This window comes from Tyto alba, unplaced genomic scaffold (assembly GCF_018691265.1).
Source record: "Tyto alba isolate M040663 unplaced genomic scaffold, T.alba_DEE_v4.0 Super-Scaffold_18, whole genome shotgun sequence".
In the NCBI taxonomy this organism is placed as follows: domain Eukaryota; kingdom Metazoa; phylum Chordata; class Aves; order Strigiformes; family Tytonidae; genus Tyto; species Tyto alba.
The window spans coordinates 9,565,052-9,587,962 of NW_024881280.1; the positions used below are offsets into that span (position 1 = coordinate 9,565,052).

The following is a 22,911-nucleotide window of genomic DNA, read 5'->3' on the forward strand; positions in this document are numbered from 1 at the left end:
AAATTAAGATCTCATTGTGGTACTGGAAAGACCATGTATTTTGACTAGATCGTTAGAGAACTGAACATATTGCTTCTATTTCTTGATTAATGTTGTGTTCGAAGTCTTCATTATCATGGAGGAATTTTGTAATTATTAATTGGATATTAGATGAAGAGGATGCCAACCATCTCTTTGGATGTCTACTGAGTTATTAGGGAAATATGTTTTCTTTGTTAGGTATGCTTAAAGTAGGTTTGTATAACTGGACTGGTTTTTTTCCACCACTGGGTCTAATGGGAGTGTAAATAAACAGTTTGGATGTAGACCTCTGGATTTATAGATGTCTCAAGCCGTATGTGATAATTCTCACTGAGTATGTGATTGTGGATTTGTAATATATTATTGCTGATCAGCAATAATGTGTTACTAACTGTAGTGATCATGATGAAACCTGGTAACTTCTGTGAAAGGCAATGTCTGAGAGGTTACTATCAGTATTTCAAAAAATAGTGCCTGTGAGACTTTGTCCCAATAGCAGTTAAATTCCTATCTACTGCCTCCATAAAGACAAATGTTACTGTCCTTATGAGCAAAAGACTTTAAATGCCAAATGACAGGAAGATGCAATAGGGAGGGAAATATGCATCTGTTTATAAGAGCCAAGGCAAAAAACTTGACTTGGAGTTCTTCCAAAAAAACCCAAACCTTAAAAATGCAGTCTGATTGATTTGTGTTTTTATCTCAAATTTTTGGAACAGAAAAATTCCCCATCCAAAATCGTTCTCAGTTCCATGGAGATATCCCCCCCATTATCCCTAGCTGATAATATGCGAACATTGAAATTAGTAAGATAAAATGTTTTGCCGTAAGTCTGAGAAACTTCAGGTCAGTTGCCATTAACAAAGGAAAATCCAACCCTGAGTGGAGTTTTGGCAAGTTGGTATAATGGTGTAACAGTTTCACATTGTGGTGGTGTTATTTAAAAAAGCACTTGAAATAATCTAAAAATTGATTGGCTTTTGAGATACAGGGGGGAAGGGACATAAATTCTCACTTAAAACCTTCTTTAGCCCATATTGGACTTGACTTTGTCATATCTCTTTTTTTTTTTTTCAGCCCATGGGTTCATATTTTTTTATATGTCCATGGAGTCAAGGTTATAACTTCAAGAGAGGTATTTTTGAGAGGGATTTTTAAGAAAAGTACTATAGCAGAACCTGAGGAAAAAAAGGTAAGTCAGTCACCAAGTTAACATATGCTTGCTACTGTCATATAAACATTATGTTCTGGTAACTGTTTCTATGACACTTGGGGAATTTTTTTGCCACAAATTACACAGATTGGAGTTTATGAAGTTAAATACTTTAAAAAGATATCTCTGTAGTTATGTTGCTATAGGTAGCTTTTAAAATCACTGAGTAAGCGTGTCACTGAAGTTGTGGTTGGAGCTTCCTAAGGCTTCGTAGTAAGCAGACATGGGAAACGTTAGGCACAAAATGAAGTTTTACGTGCTGTGTAATCATAAGGAATACTAGTTGTGAATATACAAAATTGTACCAGAAAGCTGGTATTCTGTTAGCGTACTCTGTTCAAACACTTCTTATAGGGACTATGGTGACAAATTCCTTAAACATCTTGTGAGTTCTTCTGTGGGTGATGAAACATGTGGCTTGTATTTAGACTCTAGAGAGGATGCAGAATATTTTTAAAGTTATTTAACTGGTAGGGGGAATTCAGAAAACATTTCATCCTGTGAGCTTAAAAGAATTTATAGCTCGTTATCTGACTTTGTTAAGCTACCTTCTGATTTGATTACATTTGTGTAAAGCAAACAGATTTGGGAAATAATCCTGTTAGTTCCCGGTAATGTTTTGCAAAGGTCTGTTAGGAGAAAAGAGTTATGGAACAACTCAAAACTTGCTCTGGACACGTGTACAAATGTTAACATTAATTTCTAATGTAATAAGTAAGAATATTTCTATGAAGAAAAATTTGTTCTTACAAGTCAACCACCGTGGCTACGCTGGACACCAGACAGTTCTCTAAGAAGATTCTGCCTGCCTTTTATGTGAAAGTGAACTTTTTTTTGTGTTGCTAGGCTTATTGAAGAATGATCAAATGATTTTTCCAGTATTCTGACAGCCAGAAATAATTACTGTATCATTTCTCTAGGCTCATTTTTATTATCAAAAGCTGCTATTTCACAAAAGGTTGATGCAAAGCGTTTACAATTTCACTTTGAGTTATAAATTAATATTAAAAATGTCTTTTGTGGCACTCGCCCTCCTCCTCTGCATTGGCTGTAGTCAAAAGTGTGTCTGATTTAGCATGAACGAGCTGAAGAAAATGCACAGATAAAAGGACCTTAATTATATTTATCTAACTGTTGGAGGATGGGAGTGAGTAAAGTGTCTTAAACTGCCACATAACAGCTGCCAAGCAGTGACTGACTGAAGTGCTTGGGCCCACTGCAGTAATGGTATAACGAGGAGTCATCTGTCATCCTGTGAATATATGAGCTAATTTTTCCTCACACAAACTTCATGGCAGTTTAAGTTTAATTTTCTAATTGAGATTGACTAGTGCACACATGGCTTGTTGCCACAGTAATTCAATTTTTGTGAGCTATCTGGAACATACAAATTCATGTGCTGTTTTCTATTTAAATGTCTTGAGCTATAGAAACTTCTGCTTCTGTGGATTTGGGAAAGGGAGATCCTTACCATGTGTAGGGAGCCAGCTCCTGCTGGTCCTGGTGTAGCTGGGTGCTGATAACTCTGCTGTGATGCTGTGACAGCTGTAATGTGGGGGTTTGGCCAGTTGGAACTGGTGGTGAAGGGAGACCAGCTTTTGAGTTACGCTGGTTCGCAACAAGGGCTCCATAGCGCTGTGATTCTCTCTGATATGGTCAATTGGATCCTGAGGAAGAATAGAAGGTTATGGCAGACATGAAACAAGCCTTCCCAGCTGGTCCACTGGACTGGGTAATTTCCTGAGCGGCAGGCTGCAACTCCATTAGTTTGTAATAGCCTTTGGAAGTTTTGATCAAATAATTAAACTTTTTTATTATTTATTCTTTTGGGGTTTTTTAGTTTGTAAAACATCCCAGGGCAAGGAATTGTGCAAGTTAATTCTGTATCAGGAGAGAAATATTTTATTTTGAAACCTGCACTGCTAGAGAATTCCATTGTTTCTACACAATTTCTACAACATAAGAATTGGAAAAACATAATTCCCTGTTTGTTTTCTAACACTTGTGATACTATAATTTTTGTAGCTGTCCTCACCAGCAAAGTGCTTTTCTGAGGTGAAGACCTCTGTATCTAATCTCTCCTTGAACAGAAGCTGTTCATGTAGTCCTAATTGTCCTTGTTACCTTCCTGTACCTTTTCGTTCGATTTCAGAAAGGGAATATTAACTACAAGAACTACATGGTATTGAAGCTGAGTGACAGCCTTGATGTCATGATGCGACATCTTACTGCTTTTGCTCTGCTGCTTTCATAATTATTTTTACTACTGTTTGCTTATTTGACAGTTACATTTTTAGAGGACTAAATGTGATTTATGATCTTTCCTAGACAATAGTAATATCTGAGTTCATATTCATCATAATTTATAGTTAGGGTCATTCCCTTACCCTTCTTCCCTATGCTTTTGTCTGCTGTTTTTATTACAGAATCATTTCTTCTTGTGAGATCCTCTCATATCTCTAAAACCAGTTCAGTTTAATTTAGTCCAGAACATTTTGCATTAGCTGTAAACAGTCACTCAGCTGTTTGCTTTTGAGAACATATATGAATAAAATAAAAATCACTGTTTCCAGTGGAGAGCCCTGTGTAACTCCCCATTCTGCATCTGAGCATGTATTATTCTTGTGGATTTACCTTGTGTGACTTCCCTAGTTTCTCTATACCTGAATCCTACTTGCTGGCAGACTTAGCAGTACAACTGTCCATTCCCACTGAAGACCTCTCATGAAGCTGATAAAGAATTTAGAATTTGTTGTTCCAAGTGCTTCTGATAGGTGGGCTGGACATTTCAAGGCTGCTCTGTGTTGGTGCAGAGCACTGTTGCTGGATCAGTTGTCCAAAATGCTGTGGCTTTCATTTTTGTGTTGAGCATGATCATCTTATAGGAAACACTGTGTAAGGCTTCAGTATGGATACGTTTTTTTTAATCTTGCTAAAACGGATCCTCCAAGTAATCTGGTGTAGAGTGCATGTTGGTACCTGAAGTACATACTCTGGATCTGTAGCTTGTTTGTCTGTAGTTTCTGCTCTCACTTAAGAACCAAAAATACTCTGTGTGTTCCAGTGTTTCTGAACTCATAGTAAGTAGGTAATGATCAGGTCAATAGCATGAAGGTATGACTAATTGGTTTATATTTGGCCTTTTCTACCCCTAAGCAGCAGGTGTTTGTTGTACTGGATAGAATTCCTTGTCTGTTCAGACACTGATTATTTGGTATAAAACACTCACAGGTCCTACTGAAGTAAATCCAGTGTGTAAAAACCTTAGTTTTGTGACTGATTTACCCATAAAACGTACTTATTTTACTTGTAAAAGTTACTCTGTTTTGATTTTGAAAATGCATTTATTTTTGAGATTTGACATATTTAACTTCCAGCTTTGGTTCTTGGATTTGGGTGATTAAAGAAAATCTTTTTTCCACTGTTTCAGCCCTTTTTGTACTTTAATATCTAATTACTTTTCTAAATTCAGCATGTATTTTTAAAGATACCTTGTAAACCTGAGGTGTTCATGCTTGAAAACTGTTCAGTTGTCTGAGATTTAACTGCCCTAAATGTAAATGATTCACTTGGAAATGGTTTGACTGACTTAGTTAAAATTCTTCACATGCGTGCACATGAGCTGCAAAGCAGAATTGCTTGAACTGCCTTCCACAAGGCATAGCTACTGTTTCTTTAGAAAACTTTTTCTTGTTTTCAGTTATTATAGGTAGTATAATTCAACTCCCTTTGTATTGCTTAGAGTGTTTAGGAGACCTGCTTTTCACTACTGACTGACTGTCATTGCAGTGTATTTTTAGTGAGCCTATAAAACAAGGGGACTATTGTCTTGTATCTCTGCACTTAAACTTTTTAGCATATTGTACAGGACCATAGTCAGAGTTTGCAGTCACTGTGGAGTCTGAACTGGGACATTTCCTTTAGAAGTTATTGATGGAGAAAATGAGGCTTGCTTTCTTTTATTTGCTGAACTTCACAGGTTTGGGAGAGACAAGTGATTTCTCTTATGACTGCTAGAAGGAGCATTGCCTATCTTTAGGAATAACTTCTTCCTTAAAATGATCAGACTTGTATCTTTCTGACAGTTTAAGAGTCTGAGTGTGGTTGCTGTGCTGGTACTTCTGTTACACACTGTTGTGGAAGTACTGAATACTGTACTTAGTTGCTGCAGTCTAGGGATACTTACGTTTGAAGAGTCTGGTGTATTTTACAAAATTCTAAGCTTTAGGACAGGGCTTCTGGTAGCTGAATCTTTTAGCCACACACTTGTTTAACAGTGTATTGGACTACAGTTTGTTATTTCATTTCCTGATATTTCGTAAGCTAGCTGCAGTTTTTGTTTAACTCTGTTTTTTGCCACTAAGATGTTGCTGTCATAACACTTTTTTCCCTCCTCTTCCACTGTCATCTGTGGTGCAAATAGAATTGTCAAGTTCTCTGGAAGTGAGCTGTGGAGTGCTCACATGATACCTTAGCTCAGGTACAAGACAGCAAGAAATCTGATGGATTTTCAAGGTTGGCTAGTACCTCACATCTTACAATGACAGTGCATTACAATTTCTAAGAACACTGTCAGAGAAATTTATCTTATCGTTACAGCCCTGACCTCTTTGGTCTTATATAAAGAGTTTAAAGTTGCCGTTTCTGGTGTATTTTCAAGCTATGATCTAAATATTACTTTCTACAGCTGATATACTTGTTTCAGTAGTCTTTTAATTATCTATCCAACACTTTATTTTTCTTCAACAAGGAAAATCCTCTTAATTTGGATTTTAATAATAACAATACCACCAACAAAATGTATCTACTGGCTCAACAAATGAACTCATGTTTCACCTTTGTGTGTATTTTGATGTCTAAGAATGCTTACTTGTAGAATTGTATTACTAGATCTTAATTGGGTAATGAAAGGGTAAATGGGTTGGAAAGCCATGTGGTGAATAATGTGGTTAGTCACACCGGATTGCGTAAGCAGGACTGTTAATGTTTTAGTGAGCATGCTCATATGGTTACATGCCTTCCTTTGGTTCAGTGTGACAGTGCTGGATTTAATTAGATTTTATGGGTTCTAAACTTACAAAAAGGCTCAAAGTTCTGCATTCAAAATCTGACACGTGGGGTGACCTTTTCTTCCTTAGAAGATAAGGGTACTCTGTGTTCTTGTGCTGGTGAATAATTGGAGAGAAACTGTTTAAGGGCAATTGCAGCAAGTTTTGGCTAACCTTTACAGTAGGCTCGAAGAGATAGGGCATTACATGTTTTTGTAATGTGTAAGTGGGAGAGGAGGGGACACTGTTAGCAGCAATGCTTAATAATGATGTTTCAGAGAAGTAAAACTCCATTCTGGCAGTTTCATAATAGACAGAGACAGACTATTTACCTTGATGGCAATCGATTTGCTTTCCTAGGTTGCCTTTTTCTTATAAATGAAACTTACTTACCTCGTCATCTTAAATTTAGTGATTCAAACTGTGCATTGGAAAGGAAAGTAGATCTAAATGTTTTGAACCACTTCTTTATCTTTGTGCTTGTACTGCAGGTAAGTCTGCCAAAACCAAATCTCATCCCAAGAAAATGGCTTGAAACAAGCATATTTTCTCTCTGATGTCCTAGTGTCCCAGTTGTAGCCAAGATTTACAATAATTTTGAAGTGTCAGCAGTGAACTGAGTTTTAAAGGAAAAAGCAATGTGGAATACTATTCTGAAATATGGAAGTGCGGGCTGTTTGCATTTCCTGGTGCAGACCCCTGTGGATTTTGTAATAAAATTCAAGTTTTGATGATGCTAAAAAGGTAACTGTTAGGCATGAGTCTTTGGACAGGTATGACCAGATTGTACTTCCACAAGATCTCAAAGCCATGGAGTTTTCTGAGGATACAGATCTTTACAGCTATGCCAAGAAATGTTTCTGGAGTGTTTTTCTAGTAAGTAGGTTAGGCAAACACATTTTTTTCAATGAAATTTAGGTAATTCGCATGTCCTCTTAGGTCTAAAGTATCAAGTAACTTTGGCAGGAAAGACGCATCCTTATCAGAAAGCTTTGATGTCAAGAAATGCCTGGTATTTCTTAGGCAAAAAAACACACTGGAGATGGATGAACTTGTTGCTCTGGGTTTTGGGCTCTGTTGGCTTGGTGCTTTTTTTATTAGCAGTATTAGGCGCATTTCACTGGGAAAGAGTGTGTAGGACCTGATAGTTGCGCAGCTGCTCTCACCTCACCTGTGTGTGGCCAGCAGGCAATAGATGTAAAATTTTAGAATGATCCCTATAACACATTGTTCTTAAGCCCAGATTTCCTGCTGTTTGAAATGCATACTTCTAGGAATTTTATTGATGTGTCTATTTGGTCTACTGCTGATGGTTCAAGCTTGCAGGAAGACTTGTACTGTAAAACAGGAGGATGGCACTGGGGGATGTGGTGGTCAGGGGGTGGGCGTGTGCATTAAAAAAGTGGCTGAACTGAAGATTTAAAATGAGTTTCTTATCCTTTTCCATTGCAAACAAAAAAGATACCACATACTTGAATGCAGATTATATAACCTTTGTGAAGGCCAGAGTTCAGAAGAAAGGTATAAAAAGGGATTTGTGTTGTTTTTTTTGTCCCTAAAATTTGAAATTAGTACCCCAGCCTAAAACGTAACCATTTAAAATGTGTGAATCCAATTCAGGTACCGATACTGTCCTCCTGCCCTGCAGATCCTGTAGTTTGGATCACCCTGTAGCAGCAACTGCTATGCAAGAAACATTTATGTAAAATGCACATGTGTAAACTCCTGCAAGGCAAGCTAGGCTCCAAATTTGCATCATCTGCAGCTCCCACCTGATCTAACTTCAGTTAATGTGGAAAACTTATGCATCTCTCACTGAAGGGTAAATTGCTGGCTTGTGCTCACTGAAGGGTAGAAGTGAACACACTTGTACAGCGGAGCAGCTAACAAGACATGAATTACCATGCTAGTTTATCTTGCAGTAATTTGTTCTGCAACCATAACCTAATGATGCACAAGGCAATGAAGCCAAGAGTGCTTCAACATGCACTTTTATTCACGACAGTGTTGTTTCGGTCTCTGTGCTGCCTCTGAGTTGTCATATCAGTGAACTGATACAGGTTAAAATTATACTTTTTCAGGTGCTCAGAAGACTAATGGTGCCAAAGCTCTCCTGCCTTTGGAGCTGTATTTTCAAAATATTCAGAATGTATCACTTTGCATAAAAATAAATGGTAACATAAATTTATAAACTCACTATGTGAGTAACTTTTGTAGATGCTTGTATGGTGCTTTGGGAACAGCTCTAATGCTTGTTCAGCCTAATGTTGTAATCTCTTGTATTGCAACAGTGGTGGAGGTTTTCGTGTTTTGTGGGGGTTTCATTGTTTTTTGGGTTTTGTTGTTGTGTTTTTATTTATTTATTTAGGTTTTTAATTTTTCCTCTCATGGGCATGACCATTCAGATGTTGAGCTGTCTGCAGTTAGCCACCTGGTAGAGATAACCTTGAAATATAACAGAACCCAAAGCGTCTCCGATTCCTCTTTTCTCCAGATCTCGGTGCTTTCAGCCTTTGTTACCAGTTTGTTTCTGATATAATCCTGTGCTTTGTGATTTAACTAGATTTTGAGTTTCCTATCTTGACTTTTCACCAGGCTTATCTTCAAATACTGTTTCACTGTTGTCTTCTCTCTGGGCTCCAGCTAGATTTGGGGTTGTAAAAGTAAAAAGGAAATAGTGTCTTCGGTGGTTTGGTTTGCTTCTTCATGGGGGTTTTTAAAATACTTTTAATTACAGGACAAAAATCAGTTGCTAGATATGGAAAAATCAGGGAAGGATAACTTTCAGCCTACATAATCCCAAACCAGAGTATAAAACTTTTTACTATATCAGTGTTGCTGCCAGTTTAATAGAAAATACCCTGCTGGCTTGTCGCAGCCTGGGATGGTGCGTCTCGTGTCGGCAGGCGTGCTACGCTTGCAGGGAAATATGAAGTGCACTGTGAAGAATTCAATAGAAAATGCTCGCTTGATTTTCTCTAGAGCTCCTGTGCAGGGATTTTGAGCTCTGGACAAAATTATTAGAAATCTCAGCACTTAATCGCAGCAATTCATGTGTTTCTCTCCTGAATTGTGAAATATGCAGCCTGTGTGAATTGTTTTGCTTATTGCTTTTCCATCAGATGGCAATTCTAGTTATATTGGGCTGACATGTATGTTACCAGCAAACTAGGTGTTTATAGGGCAAACTATTTTGCAGCCTACTTGAAACAGTCTGACATCTCAGAAAATCTGTGTGTGGCAGTTGGAGAAAGCTCACTGGTTGCCTGACCAGAAATTAATTTTGCTATTTGTCAGCATTTTTATTAACTCGAATAAGCTATTTTTAAACCGCTTGTTGCCAACATGACCTCAAAATTAGAACATGTAGGAAAATGGGTTTGCTTTTCAGTGAAAAGGAAATGCTTTTGGGAAGAATGCCACTTCAGCTTCTCATAGGAAGTGTAGTTGAGGAACTCTTGTTCTCATCCTCCCCTGTGGATTGGAATTCCTGGTCAGAATAAACCTCTGATAAGGTACCAGTTTTATGGACTAAGGCAGTGCTTCCTGGGAGAAGTCCAAGGAAATGCTCCCATACACAAATGTTATGATAAGGCAATTAGGCTGCCATTTCACAAGTGGTACAGTGGCTGTGTGCTACTCTCAATTCTTGTTTTGCTACTCACTGGAGCTTTTGAGATTCAGAGTGACCTTGAAAACTTTTCCGCAGGTGGTTTTTACACGTTTGTAGGTTTTGAAATACCTACAAAGCATTTTTTTAATTGATCGTACTCAAAATACTGGTAGATTTGTGTCAGTTTGAGTCTGCCCTTTTCGGCAGAACGGGGTATCTATGCCTGTTTCTCGGTCACCGGAGTGCAAGGTCGGGCAGCTGGGCTTTAAGCTACACACATAATGCGGTGAGCTTTGCACCGGAACAGCTAGAGCAGCAGTTTTGCTCCTTGTGCTGTGGCACTGCCAGTCTTCAGCGGGGACAAGAGTGGGTGTCTTGTCCTCATGAGCTGAGGTGCCATGTGGAGATTTGCTGCAGTACATGTCACCTGCTGGAGGTGACTGAATAGCCCCCCTCGAAATTCTGCTTACTTTAGACTGTGTAATGCATAGACTCCTCTGCCTGTAGATTGTAAAGCAAAATATATAACTAATACTGCTCTAATGTCTCTCTAAACCTTAATGGAGAGTAGAAGCCTTGCACTTCCTCTTAAAACTACCAGAATTGCCTTTGCATGTTCAGAGATTTTAAAATGGCTTTTAGCTTGTAAAATAAAGAAACTGTTTGTAAAGGAGCTGCTTCAGTTTGTTTAGTGGTAAGAAACTTGAATGTTTTTTATTTTGCACACATTCTAATCTCTAAATCCTACTAAGTAAATTCAAGAAAATATGTTACTAGTTATGTCAGACATTTTGCGGCTATGGAGGAATGAAGCTAACACTGCTGTATAACTAGATAATTGTGACTGAGAATCCCTGAGCATCTTCCTATCCCTCTTACACTGTTTGTTAGAGCTCATGGCTATTATAGGTACATGCTTCTTTCCAGGGACAGTTGTCTAGCCTTTGTCATACATCTCAACCCTTCACTTAATTTACAAGAGAGATTTGGATTGCTAGGTGTGCTTTCAAATGCTCATCAAGCAGTTTTGAGTGCAGGTGTTTGCCGCAAAAGTGGAGTTTGGTCTGGTTGTTTGCTAATATAGAAGTACTTCAGGAATTATCCCTTATGCTGAAAGAATGCCCTGCAATGCTACAAGACCAGACAGCATTGCATTCATCACTGAACTCGTGCATGTGAGTAGCGTGCTTATTTGCACTTCAACAAGCATCGCCACACATAAACTTCCCAGTTCTAGTGATAGTGATGTTTCCTTTTTCTATAGGTATATCTTTAAATTATTCCTGATTTTACAATACTGCTTTTAAATAGATTATGGAAGGACAGAAGATTATAGAGAAATGAGCCAGTGCCATGCCTGTAAGATACAATGGGAACTGGCTTGCCTAATGATTTAGAGTTTAAGAAGTAAAGTAACAGTTGCTGAAGGAAAGTTTGGGGAGTCAGTGACAAAACTCATTCTTTTTTGTTATTTGGAATGGCTAAAATGAATCATGAGATATAAAACAATTTAATATTTTTAATTTTGCTGATCAGAATTGGTGGTGGTGGGTAGTGACTTTCTGTGATGCTTTTCATTTCTGACCTTTGTCCAACTTTGAAATTGTTGCATTTTGAATTTAAGCTGCTTAAATATCAGATACCACAAACGTGAATATCTTTATTTTCTTCACTTAAGTTGCATAGTTTTAACTGGAAGACACTAGTTCTTTTCAGGGTTTAAAACAGTGTTCAAGCTGCTTTCATTCAAAGGCTGTCTATTGACAACCATAAACATCTGTATTCTGTAGTTTAGTTAATCTAATGGGAAATAAACATACATTATTCAGTTAGATTTTGTAGCCTTGCATTCTGCAGCATCTATTTTTCCTATCAAAATGAGATGTCATGGTTGTAAGAAGGCTTATTTTTCAGGAAAAAACTACAATAGCTCAAGAAGCCTTTCAACATGTTTTCTTTATTCCCTGTGTTGTGTTCCATATGATTTTATTTCTGTAGCTGAATATCGAGTCTTTTTATTAGTAGCACTTCCTCTGATAACTTCTTGGCTAGTTGTAGTTTGAATACAGTGAAGATGAACATGTCTAAAATATAGATTGGCTTGCATATAGATACTGATATGTAAGAGAATAGTGTATAAAAAACATGTAATTCTAGGCTCTGAAAGTGTAATTACAGAATGGTCTTCCCCCCTTTGAAGAGGTAAGGCAGCATAATTGTTTAGAGATTTACCCAGGACGTGGAAGTCAATTCAGTGCATTTGTCATTTAAACATAAGAACGTTTCCCAGTAGACTAAGCAAGGGCAGGGCTGTGTCCCTCAGTAAAACCATGAACCTAACCCTTGAACTTAAAGAACAGCACAAGCTGTTTTTAAAGAAAAAAATGTTTTTTCTTAAATAGGTTCTTGGTTTTACTGTGTCCCTCAGTAAAAGCATGAACCTGTCCCTTGAACATAAAGAACAGCACAATTTTAGGAGCAGTCTTAGGGCAATGAATCCTTGCCTCACATAGGTGCCTTGGAAGCTTGTGCTACTGGTGTCCTGCTTGGTTGCTCTAGGTAGGTATTTAAATTCGGGGAGACAGGATATCATGCGTATCACTCTTCAGAGCTTCTCTGTCAGCTATTTTAGGTAACCTTATGCTCAGATTAATAGTTATTCCTGGGTCTAATGCTTCAGTTCCTGGGAAAGATATTAAATAAGTAATGTGGATTTGTGTTTTCCCCTTTGAAGTGAATATCTATCCTTCTCTGAATCTATGTCCAAAATATGTTCCTTTCACAGGTACACCCATTCATATTTGCAGAAGCTCAGATTTTTCAGAGGGATATTTGTCATGGTAGTAGTTGACCCAAAGTGTCTAAATGCATGTGTTGGTGCCTATTGGCAGTATTCTTTTTTTCTTCTTCTAGGACGTGAAAATCTGAGAAATGAACAAATTACGGCAAAGCTTTAGGAGAAAGAAAGATGTCTATGTCCCAGAGGCCAGTAGGCCTCATCAGTGGCAGACCGATGAAGAAGGCGTTCGTACTGGCAAGTGTAGCTTTCCTGTTAAGGTAAGAGTTTCTGCCTTTCTCTTGGGTATCCATGAGGTACTCTTGCTGTGAATTATTATTTGGGGTGTTTTTGGCAAGCATGAGCCAGCGGCATGCTTCATTACACACTGACCTGTTTTAGAGTCAGCTTTCATTGCAAAGGATGGGGTGCTTTTTTTAAAGCCAGATGAATCCTGTAACAAAGGCCTTGGAAAATCACTGTCTGAGGTAGCCTACATTATTATCTAGTTGAAATAAATCATGTAGCTAGGCAGAGGAGTATTATAAAATTTGTCTTAATTTTTCTGGAAGAGCAGAAATGATAGACCTCTTGCATTGCATGGAAAGGTATTCAGTTCTCTCTGTTAAAAGTTCAAATTGGTTACAGTTGACTTGGAAGGTAAGCGTGGGTTGCGCTTGGAAAGGAATCCTTCCTCCCTTTTGGTAATTGAAAGCATTGCCAAGTAATACTTGGGTTGCCTTCCAGTGCTTGAGGTTATAAGCACTTGTTAACTTCTGAAAGTGTCTTCTGTGCTACAGTTTTGTGTGTGTGCATATTACAGAGTATTAATGCATGTAAAATTTAAATTACCCTTTTGAATTAAGAACTCATTCCAGACTATCAGAGTATTATACATAAGTATTTTCTTTTGTGCCATCATTTCTTCTTCCCCTTTATTTAAGAAACAATATTGTTTTACTATTTTAGAATATTTACTATTAATACTTAAGAAATGCAATAATATAAATATTAAATTTAAGGTGTCTTGTTGCATATGCTCCCCTTGTAATCAAAAGCTTTCTTCCTCAAGGCACACTAGAAATAACTACAATAGACTGTAAACAGATGACACTTACAGAAAGCTAATGGACTAAGTATCTATGCACAAGGAAAACAGTCTATGGTTCTGACACCTCAGACCTTTTATTAGTTTTTGTCTGTATTATACTTAAAGTAATTCTATCTGATAGTTAAACAGGTGATGTTGCTAGGTGGAACTCTTCAAACTGGCTGTTACGTATTTTTGTAAAGCTGTGGGTATGCAGATACAATAAATTTTAGATAACTTTCACACTAGATTCATGTCCTACTTTACCCTACTATGGTTGCTTACATGTGCTTTTACATATACTCAAGTGTGTATAACATTTCTAGTTTGTTATGGTTGCTTGCTTATTTGTGTTATGTTAGTTTTCTGCTAGAAGGAAGGAACTGTACTCCAGTACTAAACAGAGATGGTGTTTTTCCAAAGCTGTGAAAGTGAGTAACTGCTCTGTGGAAACACTAACTTTGATTAAGGTTTAACACTGTCTAGGAGAGAAAGTAACTGTTATCTTGAGGATCTTTTTTTTTTTTTTTTTTTTTTTTTTTAAGTAATATAGCATTACAGGGATTGAAAAGCAAAGTGCTTAGTTTCTAACCATTTAGTTTAATTAAAACTTTTTCAATCCTTTACTGAACACAAAGGGTGTGAACCACTTATTGCTATTTAAAGACTGACCTTTTTTTAAGTCTCAGTCAGGACTTGCACTTATAATGACAAATGCTTCCTGTATTTAAATGAACCATTCATCTATTCTACAAAGTCAGAAAAGGTTTTGGGCTATTCTGTGCCGAAGAGGCATAGAAATGTATGAGTCTTTGCATCCTGTCCATAATGGGACTTATTTACACTTACCTGCCTGCTTTATATTGGAATTCACTGAGTTAATTTAATTTGTTCTTTGGAAAAAATACTCTGAAGTAAATGCATCTTTGCATAAGCTTCTTGATTTGATCAGAATGGTAGTCTATTAATATTTAAAGAATTTGCAATTAGAAAGCTTAAAATCAGAACAATTTGACATTAAGAGGCGTTGTAGCTTATTCAATTAGAATTTATCCTCCAAAATACTGTGCCTCGAGATAGGCAGTAATGGAAGCTTTTATTAGGCTTGGGATGCAAAGTGGGTGTTAACTGGTGTTTAATAGATACAGACAGGAAGCACACCATTGTGAGTGAACGAGATAAACCAGATGTAGAGTCATCAGTTTAGTGGGTGGTACTATATTTTGCTTGCAAAAAGAATAGAATTTTGTGCTATTGAAGGAGAGTATCCTGTCGCATTGTTTTGGGGTATTATTCGGAAATTCATGCATTCCAGGAAAAGTATGCTATCTCCTATGTCCTTAAATATCTGATGGGTGGCTTTTCTTCCTGATGTTCCTCAGTGGAGCAGAATAAACAGATATTTTGGGAAGAATGGTTAATGAATAGGAATGCATTCAAATCTGGAACATGGTGACAATATCTTCATTTTCTCCAGGTCCCTAAACGGGAATTCCAGAGTGATCCATTGCCTGTAGTATAGCTGTTCAACCACAGTTTAATATGCTTCTGGGCAGTTAGTCTGTCCTTACTCTTTTTGGTCTGCCTTGCCCACTCTCTAAAACTCATCAGGTGTAGTTCTTCAGAGCTCAAAGCATAGCTGTGTGGCAAGATCGGTGTCTGGCTTTTGCAGAGGTGATGAAGATTTTTACCTGTATAGCTGGTGAAAACCTGAGAAATGTTAACAAATGTCTCTACAGCTGTCTTCTAAGGTTTTCTGTATGAAAGCAAAGTCATGAAACTAATGTAGTGGCAGCCATGTTGAGGACTCTGTTTCTTCTAATGATTGCTATTTTATTTTGGTAAGACTCTTAACATTCTTTTTTTGGAGAGAGCAGACTAGTGCAAATGTAGAGTAGGAAATGCTTGCTCTCAGTTTCTCTGGTAAAAAAAAAAGATCATGTAAGTTTGATGAGTGAAAGATATGTCACTCTCTTAAAGTAGTGTTAAGTTGGTTTGTTTTTTAACTTCTTGCCTTTGGACATTTATATTTTGCCCAGAGTTGGAGTGTTTGTAGAGTGCTAGCACAGATTTATTGTTTTTTAGATATTACAGAACATGTGGAAGCACTTTAAAGTCATGTTGCAAATAGGATTTCATCCTGCCCCCAGGCTTTATTCTGTTAAGTGTTGGACAGGGACTCCAGTAGCTTCTCATTCATTGTGCTTTGAGGATGCTGTACTGCAAACAGATTTAATGTTATTGAAAGGTTTTCTATGTTGGCACAGTTCTTGAACCTCTTCCTGTGCTACATCCACACCTGATCCTTATTGTTAATGAAAGTCTGTAAGTGTGATGTTGGATCCTTAGGAAATTTGATTCATCTATGGATTGTCTTCATTTCAGTAGAGAAGATGCTCTGTGGAAAGTAGTGGCAAAATTCTTACTACATTGTTGTTCTAAAATCCAGGGAAGTAGATTTGATGTATAGTTGCTTCTCTCCAATGCTGTGCTCATAAATTTGGAGGTGGTGATAATCCTGGGCATCTACTATTACTTAGGCAATAATTCTTTTTTTTGTTTGTTTTGTGACAGTCTGTTTTACCACTAGTTGGAGTGGCTGTGTTTGTATGTAACCAGCTACTGATCGTATTTTCTCAGTCATCTTAGTTCCTGTAGGACGTATTTACAGATAGCTCTTCACTGTGTTGGAAATCTAACCATGCTTGAGGTGGTAATCTGACACATTCAAAATAGGGCCTTGGAATGGCTACTGATGTTCCTGCAGTGTTCTTATGTGTAAACTGCTTTGAATCCGTAAAAGTTACGTTCAAAGAAGATCTAGGATTCTAGAGCAAATGACTGATGTTTTTTTTTCCATGCCACTGCATCAGCAGAGAGACAGGTGCCTGTCTGTCAGCAAAGTTATGAAAAGTATGTTAAACTTGTGTTTAGACAAGTGTGACTTGCAGACTTTTGGTTTTCCACTGGGAGGATAATGGTATTGCTCTCCTGACTTTTGTGGTGTGAAGGCATGATGCACTGCAGCTTTTATGGATGTACTCAGAGCTGCCCCCTTACCAAATGTGGCACTGTTAAAGCTGCTGGAAAATCTCTGCAGAAGTATATTTTCAGGGGTGAATTCTCTTCCACTCTCCTAACACAAAGTAGTAACTACTGTGTTTCAGTAGTGAATCATCCCTCTGAGAGAACAACTGTGCCAGATACATGTAATTTATAAGGGACTTAGATGGAGACATTGTATTTAAAACTATGCAGAAGTAGATCATTCCAACATACATTACAGCCACACTTATCAGTGCTGTATTTTCACACAATCTTTATACATCATAATTGCAAAAAATTAGGTTCATTGACATACACGTTTTAAAACTTGCGTTCTTGCTCCAGACGCTACCTCACTGAGAACATGCAGCTGTTCTGTGTTTTAATGACTAAAATATTTGACATTAGGGCTTCTTTTGTCTGAAATGCCTTTTCGAATGTCCCTCTGGGTAAGTAGTTTTTATTCATACAAATGTACTTTAGAGTAACTGGCCTGTGAAATTTATATCAGAAAAATTAGGTCATTTCCCTCTACTTAACAGAACTAAACAAACTAAATGTTTGCAAGTTCTTGGTGATTCTAACAAACCAGACATATTAAACAGAATATTAATAGCTGATTCCTACCTGTGGTTCTAGAAGACGTAACAGTCACAGGATTCATTAATTTAGTTTTTTATCATCACTTTCATTATTTTTGGTGGTCAGTCACTTTTGAGCTTAATGCATCTAAGGCTACTGTTGCCTGTAGCCTGCAACTTTACTTGCATTTTTTGATTCCATTTATTTCAACCGGAAAACTAAAAATATCAGTGAAAAAAGGCTATGTGGAAGAGTAACAAGACACATTTGTATTTTTGAATTTCAAGTCCAGGATTTGCTGCCGAGTGCCTGATATCATGTGAGTTAGCCTTTCCACTAAATCTTGATTTCTGTGTTAGTGTTGACAAATAAAAATTGTATGGATACAGTTGTACATTCACACATAAAAGAATTGATTTTTCAGAGTAAATACTCCTCAGGTGCTTCCTATCTAGCCCTTGCTTTGGTGGGAGATGTTTGGAGGACACCGTACTGCTCTGTATTCCAGCAGGGACAGAAGAAAAGGGAACAAGGTGTGCTGAGCCCTGTAGAGTATCCTCACTGGGACCTGTGAGTGTCAGTTCTCATCCCTGGGGACCCTGTGACCTGGCAGCATGTTACATCATTAGGCCATATGTGGCCCTGCTGAAACCACCATCAGAAGGAAATAGGCCATTTCTGTCACTTTGCTGTGTGCTCTTGCCCCACTCAGAGCTGCTCAGTTGTACTCTTTAATTTTGGAGTTTATTTATTGAACTTTATTGCTTAATGTTAAATTTATAAATCTCATATTAAAAATAACTTCTTATTTTTAATTAGTTTATAAATACATCTTGTATGCCATTCTGTTCCTCCAGATCAGAAAAACCAGTACTCAGCACAGGTAACTGTGGCTTTTATTTTATGTCTTAAATGCACTTTTAGTTTGAAATAATAGTAGCTGTGAAAGAGTTTAACATCATGTTGATGCTGAAGTGCCTTTAAGTTAGGCATGTGATATTTTTGACTGTGAAAGCTTGAGATGCTTGAATAGACTTTGGAAAATATGTTAAGTATTTTTAAGAAGTTAATGTGACAAATCTGCTGATTTCTGAAATGTTGCACGGCCTTACACATTAAACACTACAAATCCCTACCTCTTAAGGCTTGAACTGATGTTAGCAATGAACAATAACCATTCATGTTGAATCCTAACCCAGCAGCAAGCAAAGGTACCTTTTTAAAATTCTACAGCACTTAAGATCACAGGAAGAAGGCCTGAAGACAACTAATTATAAAAGAATGATGATCATAACCGTTGGAGTTGTGAGACTCCCTCCAATATATTCCTGTGCATTTTTGTCACAATTAAAATGAATGTAATGCAATCCCTACTCTTTAAACTTTACATGTTTGTGTCCAACCCTTGGTTTTGTTTGAATAGTCTTGCAAACAAGAAGTTTTAAATGAAACTTCTTACTCAATTTTAAAACCCTCCTGTCTTTGGCCAAGGTCAAGTTCTTAAATTGTTTAGCAAACTTCAAATTGTTTTAAAATTATCACTATTCATGTTTGGAGCCATAAAAATGGTTTGCATATCCTTGCAGAAATAATACATTTTTTAAAAAATGTAATTTAGGTGTTGGGAATCAAGAAGTTTTTATTGGGTTATACTTTTTAATCCTGGGTGTTTTGTTTTTTTAAAATCAGGGGATTCCCAGTGTCATAAACAGAAACATAATTTTTTGCAGGACTTAAAGTAAAGGTACAATGTACACCTGTGCAGTGTGTTTATAAAACTTTGTGCTATCAACACATGATTTCTTTTTTTTAAAATAAAATTTAAAATTTATTTACTAATGCTGACCTCCTGGAGAAGCAGGAATTGCACACCAGAGTGAGCAATCAAAAACCTAAGTCTAACAGTACATACAGGAAGCTGTAAATGGGCTAGGAGCAATAGCGGGTTTAAGCCTCATCAGGGGAAATTTAGGACAGGCATTAACAACTCAGCAAAACAACCTCCCTTTCTAACAGTGAGGCATGTAAGCTACGGAACTGAAGGTCTACCCTATTGATCTCCAGTTACAGAAATGTCATAATGCTTTGAGGCTGACTTCTCTGATGTAGGTGTGGGAGTGGCTCCTGCCTTGGGGCAAGTGCTGTCCTACATAACCTCCTGGGTTCCTTCTCTGCCTTGTTTTAGGGATTTGTGAGAAGATGAAGAATACAGCATTTGTGTATCCTCTTGAACTTTGTTACTTCAATAGTCCTAACTGGAAACTTTTGTTATTCCCTCACAGTGTTGTTTCTGTTCACACTGATAAATATGATACGAGAACCAGTGAGTGAAATGCATAGTGTAGCTCTTAGGTGGGTGTGAAGAGATGCAGAGAGCTACTGGTATAGATACTGCTTTTTTAGAGTTAGGTTCTTTTGACCCACAATATTCAGAGACATTTAGAAGTCATAGGCTGTTACAGTTCCTGGTTTGGGGGATTTAACAGGTTGATGAGTCGTTTTCATTTCTGGAGACTTAGGGAGGTGGAGTAAGTTGGACCCTAAGGACATGTGTACCATCATAACTAACCTGTAGCTTTGACTAAGCAGAATTAAGCTTAATTTGTTGATGCTTAATCATGGAGTTTCTGTTGCCTGTGCTTCTACAGCTCTGTCTCAGCAAACATCTAACTCAAACGGATAAATTAAAAAGGCAGGAGCATCGGTGTGAGAGAGGAGATAAATAAAGTATTGAACAGTAGAATGTAAGTCTTACAGAAGTCAGTGGAAAATTAGGATGTATCCAGGCTTTCTGGATTTAAGCTTATGTCTAGTTGCAAGACAGCATTTTGCTGTGAAACTGGACCTCGGGCTTTAATTCTTGAGCAATACCAATTCCAGAATCATATCTACACATGCATGCCAAGCAGTCAGTCTTACTGTTACAAATAATGCCCCAGTTGTAGAGAGAAGATACTTACACAGAGGAAGAAAAGGAATGTCACTGCCTCTAGGAAAAATAATAAGGAAATCATGGTGTGCTGCTCTCTGACAGATAGTTCCCTAGCACGGGACACCTTGGCCAAGACTTACAGTAAGCTCATTTCCTGTGTCCGTCTAGTTTCAAACGTAACCTGAAGGACCCGATCTGTTATTGCAAATAAAACAGCGCATGTGAACATCTGCTGATACAGAGGGAAAGTCAGTGATTTGGGTAGCTGCATCTGTTTGGAAGAGAGACTGTAATAGCATATCACCAGGCTTGAACAAACAAACCTGGCTCAGGTGAGTTGTCTGGGTGGAAGGAGTTCTGGTGAAGGATCTTTCTTTTTGCCAGCTATTATTGTTGAACTTCAAAATTTTGAAAACTGAGTCAGCTGAGTTTATTTGAAAGAAATGAAAACAAAGAAAGAAGATCAGGGCAGTATTTCTTGTACTAGGACACAGATGGTAGATCTGTGTTGTTTCTGAGCTGAAATATCAGCCCTTGATGTTTTCTTAGGAGCAATTTCAGTAGTGTATATTTTGGGGAAGATAGTAAGACAGCTTCATTAAAAACACTTGATATGATAAGTGAAGTTGTTCGTTTTTAGATGAAGCTGGAAAAAGCTTAAAATGTTGAAAAATAATAGTTTCTTAAGCATTTTGCAAGTTCTAAGGGCATTTTGTTATGTGCCAGTTTAACTTGTTCCTGTGTTGATTGCTTTCTGTTTGACTTGAGATTGATACCGAACACCACCGTCAGTGAAAGAGAACATAAAGCCCAGAAGTGTAGAGGGAAAGTTTTGTGGTTTTTTTCTATTACTTACTGTACCATCATCTCATCTTTATTTTTTTATTTTCTGAAAACCTTAATGTAAGCAATACTTCTATTCTGAAACATTTATGTTAAGGGGGTTCTCCAACAACCCCCAAAGTATTTTCTTTGGTTTCTAGCTTTTATTTTATGTTGCTTTGTATGTGGACTCTGCCCACAAGGATTTTAGCTTTCTGTAAAAGCACTGATGGTTAATTTCTGGTATAACGATTAAATCTCTTACAGAACATCTTATGGCTGAGAATTGCTGATGGCATGACTATCATTCATTGGTTGCTATGGAAATAAAGTAGGAATGCATTCAATTTTAATACTGCATTCCTACTATATGCACTTCCATGGTGGAAAAGTACTTGCTTTCTCCAGGAATGCTAGCTGCAGTGATCCTTGTGACAAGGAGTGCTCTTTGCAAATATGTCTGGGATACCCCTTCCTTACTGTTCTGCAGAGTCATCAGCCACCATGGTATGGCTTATGCAGTTCACATCAATTTTGTGTACCCAGTAATTATGTGTCCTGATCCTTGAGTGTGTTTATGGTAATGTGCCATGACGGGTTTGCATGAGAATTTACTTATATAGACAAGTTGCTGCCCAGGCACTTCACAGTATGTTTCTTCTCCTTTAGTTTGAAGGGAAATTCCTTTCAGAGATTCTGGAAGGTTGTATATAGAAGTTGGGATTTGTGTATCTGCTTTTTAAAGTGGCTTCCATGCAATCTCTTTCCTGTGGTGGAGCAACAGAGTTCGGTGATGGTTTATTTTTGTTAAGTCCTGAATTCTGGTGTTGAACTTCCGTTTCAGGCTGTAAGGAGCAGACCAAGTCTTAATCTAACTAGTAGCTGCATTTTCTTTATTACATTTTGAAATGTCATTCGTAAAATGCTGTTGCACTAATAAGCTGAATTAATATTTCAAATTTAAGGTTAGGTTGTGATATAACTACAATTTAACATTCTGATTAAAATGTAAGGGTACTGGAAAAGGTCTTGGTTTATAGCAGAGCTGTTTGCCAAGTTTCCTGAGGAAATATTTACGTCTTTGATTGCTACCCATTAAAAGTCAGATAACTATTGTAGCACTGGTTAAATACAGGAGCCATGTATATGTAGAGCTTTCAGCCTGGTGGGGGGAAAAAAGGTTTTAGAAATAAGCCTGGAGATTTGGAAGGGGACTTGCTGCTTGAGGGACACTTGGCTAAGAATAGGACCGCAGCGTCCTGATTATACAGTTGAAAGTTATTTTTACAAGAAAGATAAATATTTTGGTATCTATAAGGAATTAACACATTACCACCCCACCCCAGAAGAAAACAAAACAAAACAGGAAGAATTTTGAAACTGCCTGTAAAATGTAGAAGGCCACTGATACTGGTAGTGATGAGCTGCTGGCTTCTGCAAAAATGGTTCAATAGGAAGAACAAGGTTTTTTTTGATGAAGAGTTTAAAGTGTAAGTGCAAACAAAGCACCTTTTGTCCTTTATATCATAAAGAAGTATTGTGTGGCAGTGTAATTTCTTTTATAATTCAGAATTGATTGATGCTCAACAAGGTCTGCGGATTGTACCCTTTCGGTGTGGGTAGATGCACTTGATATGTGCAATAATGTCCCCATTCACTGGAGTGGAAGCCGTATTGAAAACTGCATCTAAACTTGCTGTCCCTAGCAGCAGTGGCATGACTGATTGCTGAAAGTTGGAGCATGGGGCTTGAATAGAGGTTTGGCAACA

The 22,911-nt window shown here is 37.6% G+C and overlaps 1 protein-coding gene across 13 annotated transcripts in view; it reads left to right on the top strand.

Annotated features, from left to right (window-relative positions):
- The window catches only part of NUMB (NUMB endocytic adaptor protein), a 102,781-nt gene that overhangs the window by 53,291 nt on the left and 26,579 nt on the right, over positions 1-22,911 (top strand). For 7 of the 13 annotated variants that reach the window (XM_042790673.1, XM_032984776.2, XM_032984773.2 and 4 more), the window contains 2 exons: positions 1,099-1,213; positions 12,809-12,952. In XM_042790673.1, coding sequence (XP_042646607.1) covers positions 12,827-12,952 — 126 coding nt within the window. In that variant the 5' untranslated portion in view covers positions 1,099-1,213; positions 12,809-12,826. Of the gene's footprint in view, positions 1-1,098; positions 1,214-12,808; positions 12,953-22,911 lie in introns of those variants that run through there. The other 6 variants (XM_032984771.2, XM_042790672.1, XM_032984772.2 and 3 more) reach the window with 3 other exon arrangements.